Consider the following 10,686-nt stretch of genomic DNA (forward strand, 5'->3'; position numbering starts at 1 on the left):
AAAGCCAGCTTCTAATGCCAGTCAGTTTGCACTCTGTCTGCTTTCAGTGCTCACACAATCTCTCCCTCTCACACACAATCTCTGTTTTCCTCTCTCTCACACCCAAGTCTCCTGATACAGTACAGGGATCGTTCGCGCTCTGTCAGTCACTGGCCTAGGCCTGGCTTTCCATTCACATGCAGCTCTGCATGCCTTTGTGCCTGTTAGGCTCCTTTTAAAATCCACTAGGCTATTTCTATGGGAGAGCTGTGTGCAGACTTCATAGAAGCTGGCTTCTAGATAGTGTGTGAGCGCGCACATCGTCGCCGGTATTCATCACATTATGCATGCATAGGTTAAAAATAAATAATGTATGCATAACTGTAAGTCGCTCTGGATAAGAGCGTCTGCTAAATGACTAAAATCTCAATCTAAATCTTAATGCTTTGCTTCCCCTGAACGCTCCTTCCTGCGAAGACAAGAGTGAGCTTAAACAAATGTTCGCTTGCTCGCTACCTATCTATAATGACCGCCGTAACTATGGTTACAAGAACAAGATGGCTGCCTTTTGTTCTCGTGCACATTGGGAGCGAGTGAGGCTGATTGGAGAAACGCATCAGGTGATGATGAGGTGTCATTGGTCCTCTCAGAGAGGGAGGGAGGGATGGAGAGAGGGACAGAGACTGGTTAGAGGCCTAGGATGGCACACAATGCTTTGTTAATACACGATTAAAACCACACCGGAGGAAACCATGGTAACACAGGAGACAGATTTTATTTTCACTACAAAAAAAGAGCCATCGAGCATAATTTAAAGCAGAGCAACATCGAACCCCCCTCCCTCCCCCCGACTATTAAGCAGAAGGAAAGTATTTTTAGTCCTGTTAAAGACTAATCCCAATACGTCACTCTCATTTCACATCTAGCCTCTGTTATTAAAGCATGTACAGAAGAGGGGGAAGAGGGTTGGGGTTTGAGACCCATTTAAAACGAGATAAACCTAATTAAAACATTCCACAAAAAAAATGGGGGGTAATATTGCATACTAGGAAACATATTAGGGACCATAAAGAAGGCAAAATGGTAAAACATCTAACAACTTGTGCATGATCAAAATACACCACAGTGGGTCATAATAATGTCTAATGCAATTTTTCAGAAACGTTTCAATGAACCACTTACTAGAAAGGCTATAGTGGTCATGTGATTATTAATTAAATGTATCGCAGACCAGAAGGCCTGAAACAACTAGTCTTCAATCATCCACTGAAATGTTAGTCATGATCCAATAATTCAGTTGTTAATATATTAGTCTATATAACTCACTTATATAGAGTTTAAATGAACACATTTGACTAAAGACCACACTTCTAAAGTCTAAAGTCCAGCATGCATTTGAAGGTTCAGGTTGGTTGTAACAGTGGTAGGATGATGTGCAATCTTTTGAAATTGAAACAAAAAAAGCCTTTGTGGTCTGCTTAGTAACAGTGATTGCACGAAGTAAGCTTGGAGCTAATTTATGAATTTATAATGAAACAGAATGCTGCAACGAAATAAGAGCATAATCATCAATAAGTCGATTTCCTGAAAATCGATTTTCGAGAATGCTAGAATCGAATAACAAACAGCTATTTTTTCCCCTGCTCACTAATACGAACAAATTAAATAGCCCTATACAATGCTTTATACTTACGCATATCAAATATTGATTATCCTCTCCTCTCCCACAATACATTCAACATGTAGATCCATAAGCATGAAGGATGATGATACGCAATGTCTTATCAAGTAAATTTATTGTAATCCAGACTAGGTTATTATAATATAATCCAGAGACAGACCTACATACATAGCTAGGTTCGAGTTTTAAACTAGTTCCGTTGCAAAGTGAAATAAAATGACCTTTTCTTGACATATTCTATGTTTTTGAGGGTGGGGTTGGGTTGGGAAATGCATAGGACAGGATCATTCATCCCTCCTCGGGAGCGTTTGTTGTTTTCTCTCTTTTCTGTTGTTTACACATGGCTTTCATAGATCACCTGACCAGGCTGTAGTTTAGTAGTAACCTCTGGCTCCACCTCTGCCTCCAGCTCCCCCCCTGCCTCCTCCACTGGCTCCTGCTCGGAACTCTGGTCCTCTTGATGCTCCTCCTCCTCCTCTAGGTGCAGGGGAGCCAACGGCGGAGGAGATGAGGGAGTGGGCGGGGCCTCGGCCAGAGCCGGGGCCTCCATGGGCAGTGGGGGGTGGATGGACACCTGGATGGCGATGTGCTGAGGCTGCTCGTGCAACGATGCGTCGTCGGAATCCGCTGCAGGGGATCCGGAACGCTCCCTCTCCCGGAGGATGGTGAAGACGTCGCCGGGCCCCACCCCGACCAGGGCCCCCTGCACCAGGGCTGCCCGGCATCCCGATGCCCCGTCCAGGTGGTTCCCCTCTGGGGCCTGGCGGAGGAACGTGTGCCTCATCTCCTCAACCCCCACCACTTCCAGGATGTCCTCCATGAAGGTGCGGCAATTCATGATGAGGGGGGGCAGCGGGATGCTGCGGGCCAGCTCCTCGATGTAGCGGGCAAACTCCATGGTCTTGAACTGGGTCACCTTGGCCAGCTCCAGGGTCTTGGCTGACGTGATGATGGGGATACGCTTGGCGATCTCAAACGCCTTCTGGAGCTTTAGAGTGGAAGACAATATAGAATGAAATATAACTTTATTGGAAATGGAAATATAGATGGAAATGTTTCACCATACAATCAATATTAAAAACATCACATAGCCCAGTTAAAAACAAACACACACACCCCCCCACCCAAACGTACTATGTCTACGTACGGTCTTCACAAGTATAGTAAAACACGACACAAACCTTCTCGGCGCCCTCTGTGCGGAAGAAGTCGTTGATGGCCTTCTCAGTCTTCTTCAGGTGGCTGCTCATCATGCAGAGGCGCGTGATGTTGAGGATCATGATGATGGTGAAGGTGACGAGGCACACGATCACGTAGTAGGCCCCCAGGTCCCCGTTGTGCAGGACCACGCGCATGGTCACCGTGCAGTTGGCGCTGCCGTGCACGTTGGACGCCATGCACGTGTACTTGCCGCGGTCGGCGAACCTGATGTCGGTGATGTTGAGGATGCCATCGTCTGTCAGCAGCCACTTGCCACCTGAGAGCGAGAGAGAGCATCACTGAAACCAACTGCATGTTTTTCATATCATGCCAGCCTCATATTGTATAAATCAGGGCCAGGAGTCCAGTCAGGTAGTAATGGACAACTCCTGACCCGAGTCATCATAATAATCTACAGGTCATGAACAATGGTAAAGGATAGGCCTAACCAGAAAATATATCATGATACATTGCTACAGAAACAAAAATGTCACACCATAGAAACAAGGGCCATTTCTCTTTTAGGAAGTGTTTATGGTTCAATCAAGATCTCTGTCACATGCATTTCCAGGTTGCAGAGACAGCAGTATCCAGGCCAGGGGGAAGGTCTCTGCTACAGTTCGTCATGACAGTCAGACAAGAGCTTTTTACAGCTAGCAGCCCAGCCTTTCTGAGAAGGACTTGAATTTGACACTGCATATAAAAGAGACTAGATTGGTAATTCCCATTCATGTCAACCTATTTCCCCCCGTTCGGATCATTCTATTTCTATTCTTCTACTGTAGGCCTAGTTCTGGGGCCGGAAACCACTTTATATCTCCCTCACTTTATCTCTGGAATCAGGCTACTAATGGACTGCAACTGCATGCATTATGTTTTTGGCACAGAGTTCAATTTATTCAATATCACAAACAATCTAGGCCTATAAAAGACTTGTGCAATCAATTAACTGCAACTCATTAATCCATTCAGAGTTTCATCATTTTTATTACTATTGAGTCATATGATTCCTATTGAATCCATATTATTTCTTCCTGCAGGACTGTCCTCGAAGCTGCAATCCAGCAACCAGCTATTTTGCACTTTAAATAAAGTTGGATTGGATTTGAATCCTGGACCCCCCTACAGTGGACCAGTGTCTATGACCTGACCTTCCTCTAGTCACTGATAAATTATTTTCTTGACGAGTTAGAGCTGAAAGAATAGGCGGGCGGGCAGAGAGGTGCCCCTCACTTGTTTATTCCAATGTATGTCCCAAATGGCAGTGCACTACTTTTAATCAGGGTCCATGGGACTCTGGTCAAAAGTAGTGCACTAAATAGGGAATAGGGTGCCATTTGGGACGCAAACCATTTGTTCAATATTTAAATAGAGGGTGAGGCTCAGGGACAATGGAATCTGTCTGGAAAAATACCAAGTGGTGCTTGTTGGTTAACAACAGGGAGACAAACGCCTGGAGCGGAACACAAACAAGTTGTCATGTAAATGTGGAACCATAATGAAGTAGCCAGCCAAACATGAAATCATGTTGACTATTGAAATGGGTTCTTCTTTGTCTACCACTACATTGATGTGTGAACTTCTTACTAAACTCATCTTGGTATATCCGATGTATTAAGAAGCTCTGTTATATCGAGCAAAATAAATGTCACCCAGGCTATATTTCACCATGGGTCTACATTGGCCACTAGTCTCCTATCATCACATGAAGTGTCATCTACCATTGCATTACAACAACATGCGTAGGCATGTTCTGAGACTGTGGCTAGATGGATGATTTCCAGATTCTGAACGCTCATCCTGAGTGGGTTGCTGACTATCAGAAAGAGAGTGTGTATCACACACAGAGACAGAGAGACAGACAGAGACACAGAGAGAGCGAGAGCGAGAGCGAGCGCGAGAGCGAGAGAGAGAGAGAGCATGAAACCAATTCTGGAGCCTGAATAGTGTTGGGCTTGAGACTGAGAATGAATAGTGCAGTGCACACACACTTAATCCATCAATCCTCCAGCCTGTCTGTTGTGTCTCTAGAAAACCTGAATGGGTACAGGAAATGTAGTCGGACACCGGACATCAATTTATTTCCATGAGAGGAGAGGGACTTCTAAATTTAGACCCCCCTGTAAAGTGTTTCCAGGCTCGCTTTGATGCGTGTGTGGAAAGCAAAAGCTCTCTAACAAACAGTGGCAAAAGCCGTAAAAGCAAAGGAAAGTAATGTTCAACAGGGAAGAAGCAACTCCTATTCATGGGTGGCAAGTTGCATCACAATATTGTTTTGAAAGTTAGTTTTAGGACTGATGCCCAACTGAGCATTCTACTCAATGCATCCTCATTAGGCGCTGATGAATATTTGGTCTAAAGTGCATTACGGTGGCTTGAAAACACGATTACATTTTTATAGGCGGCAAATAGTTAGTAGGAAAACCTTGTCATCATATTGATGTCACCAGATTGACTTTAGATGCAGTATAATGCTAGCTAAAATTGAGAGGAGACCTCCAGATTATAGCTAGCTAACGTTAGCATTGCTAGCTATTTTTGACGAACTTTGCTAGCTAATGACAACACTGCCATCTGTCTAAAGTAAATTTGACAACATGATAATGGCAAAGTTGTTTCCTACTAAATATGTGCATACTTAAGCAATGTTATCATATTCCCAAGCCCATATAGTGTAATTTAGACGACAGTCAATAGTCCCGTTTCAAAGTCATTAACCCCCGTTCTACTTTTAAGCATCAATATGGCTGCGGCGTCTCTTGAACGTTGATAACAATGCAATGACGCGACCGAGGTGCAACCCATTGATAGGCCAACATGTCATAACAGGCCAGTAACAGAGCCTTGTGGAGTACAAAGCACTAAGTCTTACACTGACAAATGTATGCATGTTGTTTGCATGCTACAGGTAATAAGCCCTAGTTGCAGTGGTTCAACGATAGTTGTTGCTCCAGCGCAAGTTCCAACAGGTCTGTTAAAAATGGAACCCACACTGTTCCTTTAGCATTCCTACTTATATAAGGTGACCCACGAGTTAAGAGCGAAGATACATTCTTCATTATTGTCAAGTGTAGCCGAAATGTTATCAAGGCTCGATTACATTCTTTCTCTCTCTGTTCTCTACATATTTTACCCATCTCCACTTTTCTCTTTCCAATCTGCCTCCATATATAGCCTAGTAGATAGATTAGGACTGAATGAGAAAAAAAGTGACAATAGTATCCTATTCAATGCCATTCATATTTCATAATAACATTGTCATATTACCTACATTCAGCTGGATACTGTGAAACAATGTATCAAGTATCTAGAGACAGCCTAGGTAGTGGCCGTGAACACCAATCTGCCTCCATATAGGCTACAGTAGATAGACTACAACTGAATGAGAGAACCACGACAACAGCATCCTATTCAATGCCACTACTATGTAACGTATCAAGTATCTACATTTAAGTAGTGGCCGTGACTTTTGAACTACAATTTTTTGAAAAAGAGCCAACTGGCCAGCTTGTTTGATTTGTTGTCATATCATAATCATGGCGTTGATGTATGATTGTTATTATTTCCATCTGCAGGGTTGGCATTGCATCCTCACGACAACGATCCCCTTCATTATAGTCTGTCATAATGTCACTAGTAAATGTTACCTTCCCCCCCCTTTCTGTCCCTCGCTCTCCCTCTGTCTCTCACTCTCTCTTTCCTGCCCTCTCTCCATCTCCCTCTCTCTGTTGTCCACATATGGACTTAAAATAGTACAGGGCAGGCAGAACTTTCACTGTAGTCTACAAAGGCTTCCCATTGGCCATACAAAAACTTAACTACAGGGGGATTTACAACTATAAATCATAATTCTAGCTATTTCTATTTTTTTCATGACATGGACAGTTTGTTATTGCGGTCATCCTCTGCATCAGCCTATTTGCATGTTAATATGATTTATTACATAATTCATTATTATCGAAAGAGAACATGCCTTTAGCCTGACAGTTCAAGTTGGTTGAGAAACATGTCTGTAGAACAGCTGCTGATTGTGAGGCCAGAGCCACATCAGGGCTTTCTTTATAACTCCATATTCTACGAACGTGACTTACTTGTCTCAGTGTCTAGCAGGTCTCCATGCGAGTTGAACCACTTTACATTCGGGTCAGGGTCTCCAGTGACGTTGCAATCAATAAGCGCGCAGTTGCCCTCGCGGGCGATGATCTGGCTTACTTTCGAGAACACGAGGGGGACAAATCCACCATCAGCCACCGTGCCGTTTTCCGTGCTGTTTCCATCTGAAATCGCCGATAAGGCCGCGGGGGTGTGGAGGCTAATAACCGCCAGTAGGAAGAAGCTAAAATCGTAGCTGCTTGCCCGATGCATTTTTTCTTCTTCCTGACGGTCGCTTTCACCCGTGAAGAGTTTGTCATGCCACTGGCTATCTCCTGATAGCGGTAATTAAAGGCAATTTGGTATTCTGCTCCGAATCTTTAAACATTCCACTGAAAAGAAAAGATAAAGCACCCATGAACATTGTGCACAGTCCGTTTGTTTAGACATCATTTTGTTTCAGCAGCGAGATCAACTATAAGGCCACGGACCTCAATCAGAATGTGTTTGACATTCCTGGTTTATAATTAACCCCGTCAACCAAATAGTCTATGACATTGACAACAACAAACACACACAAAAATACAAAAACAGGTTGACTGCCAAGCTAACATTGTAACATTGACATTGTTGTTATAGCAGACTACCGACTACTGCTGGAACCGTGTATTTTGTTACAACATAGCTAGAGCTGCAATGTAACATAACAGGCATGATTTCACATGACATGCCTATAATAAGTTCTGTCTATTTGTATTAGGCCTAACTACATTAGTAGTATTGTTGTCTAAAATCAGTTACAAGTTTGATAATAATATTAGTTAGTATAAAACAATATAAGTACTGATAAGCATCACTGCTGGTTAGTTGACAATTTGCATGGAAAATAGTAGCTAACCTAGTTAGCTAGCTAGTTTAGCTATTTGGGATATTTTTTTTGCACTAGCAGCTAACGTAACTGGAGACAAAATCGCGGAGGTTTGCTATCAAACTAACGCTAACCTTAGCCAGCCTGGAAAGGACACAACGCCAACGGGTTGTAGCTAGCTAGCTTCTTTTATATAACTTATAGACGACACTATATAAACGGTGAAGTAGTTCACATAATATAGTTAACTCAATGTTAAATGTAAGGTTGGCTAACAGAAAAACAAACAGATTAGCTAACTAGCCATCATAGCTCGCTAGCTAGTTTACTAGCGATAACCTTATCTCGCCGAATATCGTTTTCCACCAACATCTGATTGTATACTTACACTTTTATTTAGCTTACATATGTTTAATCGTAACGAGGTAAAGAAGGAGAGATCACCGTCTGTCTTTCGGCCTTTGCTGCATTCCGCTATTTCTTCGACGTCCTCATCTCTCTTCGGTTCTCTTGCTCAGCTGGTCGCGTGACACAACATTCGTTCGCTGCAGCATTCAGCTTCCCTAGAATCCCTACCCTAGTCAAATTACCAGCAGGCAGCAAGAAAACTAGGTCGGTCATTGGCCACGCACCAACTTTATGTGATCGTATTAAAATGGGTCCACATGCGCAAAAAAAAGATTATTGGATTAACTATAATAGTACAGTACAGTAGCCTATCTGAATGGTAATCATGAATGTGTCATCAGTCGAATTAAATGTATATAGAAAAGTAGGCTATATTTCATTTCCCCAGCGTCATCAGTGGAATTAAATGTAACTAGAAAAGTAGGCTATATTTAATTTTCCCCAAAATATTTGCAATTAATGACAACATCACATCACTTATTGTTCCAAAAACTAAAACACAGAGCAACTGAAACATTTACTGTCTTACATGAATGAATGAAGTGCATTCATTCATGCAGTGGACTGAATAGACTACTTTTAGGGCTTTCTGCTTTGTCTGCCCTTTCTCTTTCTATTGAGTCTTGGACATTCGACTACAGTTCTTCAGGCACTTAACAGAGGCCAGTGTCTCACTCTCTCTCAGGTCCAGGCAGTTTGCCATCATCAACCACTGCATTGTTCGATCTGACGGACAGAACTACAGCACTTAAGACTCATGAAGAGCCCCATATACCAGGGCACTTAATTTTGTGGTTCTATTGAATCCTCTGACTTCCCTTTGTATATAAAAATGACGGATGAGATGAGTTATAATCAGAAAATAACTAGTTTACAAACATTAAATCAAGACAATTAGTAGCTACTGTATGCATTGCAGGCTCTCTCCACACTCCCTCCCCCCCACCCCTCTCCAAAATCCCTCTCCCCACACCCCCGGTTGTGGTCAAAAGAGAGTGTATAAAGTTCAGGTGAAGAAAAAAAACTGTTTTGCTCAACCCAAGTAGGTTATATCTGCCTTCTGGAGTGGATTATTGATCGACCTTGTCACTGCTTTAAAAGCACGAATCAAACTCTGAAATGGACACGGGCTATTAAAAGACTCAATCCATTGATCCATTAATCAATAATACTACTACAAAGCCTATTCCCCCTCAGGAGACTAAAAAGATTTGGCATGGGTCCTCAGATCCTCAAAAAATTCTACAGCTGCACCATCGAGAGCATCCTGACTGGTTGCATCACCGCCTGGTATGGCAACTGCTTGGCCTCTGACCGCAAGGCACTACAGAGGGTAGTGCGTACGGCCCAGTACATCACTGGGGCAAAGCTTCCTGCCATCCAGGACCTCTATACCAGGCGGTGTCAGAGGAAGGCCCTCAAAATTGTCAAAGACTCCAGCCACCCTAGTCATAGACTGTTCTCTCTGCTACCGCACGGCAAGCGGTACCGGAGTGCCAAGTCTAGGTCCAAAAGACTTCTCAACAGCTTCTACCCCCAAGCCATAAGACTCCTGAACAGCTAATCATGGCTACCCGGACTATTTGCACTGCCCCCCACCCCATCCTTTTTACGCTGCTGCTACTCTGTTAAGTATTTATGCATAGTCACTTTAACTCTACCCACATGTACATATTACCTCAACTACCTCAACTAGCCGGTGCCCCCGCACATTGACTCTGCAACGGTACCCCCCTGTATATATAGCCTCCCTACTGTCACTTTATTTTACTTCTGCTCTTTTTTTCTCAACACTTTTTTTGTTGTTGTTTTATTCTTACTTTTTTTGTTTAAAATAAATGCACTGTTGGTTAAGGGCTGTAAGTAAGCATTTCACTGTAATGTCTGCACCTGTTGTATTCGGCGCATGTGATTGATTTGATTTGATTTGATCTCACATTAGCAAGTGTTGATATTGCGGAAAGAGTGTCATTTCCCAATAGATATACGGTACACAACACAGAGGAGTTTCAAGGAACTGCAAGTTCAGTTCTAAGCAGTAGTGAGACAGAGGTTTATACTGTACACAAACAAACACTCCTCCTAAGCACCATACGCACAGTGGCCTTGTGTGTCGGCTCGTAAAGCCGCTACATACTGGAGCAGTGAAACATTCTAAGTCACGTGAAGTCACACTTTTAAAGGTAGGCCAACAAACAACAGTCCTAACCGCCATAACTCTCTGCTGCTATAAAATGGTAACACGCACACACACACAGTGTAAGAAAATATTTTCATTTAATCTGAAATCAAAGATCCCAGAAATGTTACATATGCATAAAAAGCTTATTTCTCTCAAATGTTGTGCACAAATGTGTTTACATCCCTGTTAGTGAGCATTTCTCCTTTACAAAGATAATCCATCTACCTGACAGGTGTGGCATATCAAGAAGCTGATTAAACAGCATGATCATTACAC

The 10,686-nt window shown here is 43.0% G+C and overlaps 1 protein-coding gene across 3 annotated transcripts; it reads right to left on the reverse strand.

The window, feature by feature from the left end:
- Positions 1-735: 735 nt before the first annotated feature.
- On the reverse strand, positions 736-8,402 carry LOC121571873 (microfibrillar-associated protein 3-like). 3 transcript variants are annotated; one of them, XM_041883641.2, is made up of 4 exons: positions 8,265-8,402; positions 6,952-7,344; positions 2,842-3,137; positions 736-2,648 (listed from the first exon to the last, which is right to left on the reverse strand). In XM_041883641.2, the coding sequence occupies exons 2-4, from the start codon at positions 7,223-7,225 to the stop codon at positions 1,995-1,997; spliced, it is 1,224 nt and encodes a 407-aa protein (XP_041739575.2). In that variant the 5' UTR covers positions 7,226-7,344; positions 8,265-8,402; the 3' UTR covers positions 736-1,994. The 3 variants fall into 3 exon arrangements, with proteins under 3 accessions (XP_041739575.2, XP_045077786.1, XP_045077785.1); XM_045221851.1 differs by having other exon boundaries at positions 8,226-8,402; XM_045221850.1 differs by having other exon boundaries at positions 8,209-8,402.
- Between the last annotated feature and the right edge of the window lie 2,284 nt (positions 8,403-10,686).

The sequence above is a fragment of the Coregonus clupeaformis genome, chromosome 8 (genome assembly GCF_020615455.1).
Source record: "Coregonus clupeaformis isolate EN_2021a chromosome 8, ASM2061545v1, whole genome shotgun sequence".
Classification (NCBI taxonomy): domain Eukaryota; kingdom Metazoa; phylum Chordata; class Actinopteri; order Salmoniformes; family Salmonidae; genus Coregonus; species Coregonus clupeaformis.

Bases quoted from the DNA above. Each gene is read 5' to 3' on its own strand.
- LOC121571873 (XM_041883641.2), bottom strand. From the start codon at position 7,225: ATGCATCGGGCAAGCAGCTACGATTTTAGCTTCTTCCTACTGGCGGTT. The intron at 3,138-6,951 runs GTAAGTCACGTT...TCTCGCTCTCAG, and splicing joins CCTGCTAGACACTGAGACAA to GTGGCAAGTGGCTGCTGACA. The intron at 2,649-2,841 runs GTTTGTGTCGTG...TCCACTCTAAAG, and splicing joins GCACAGAGGGCGCCGAGAAG to CTCCAGAAGGCGTTTGAGAT.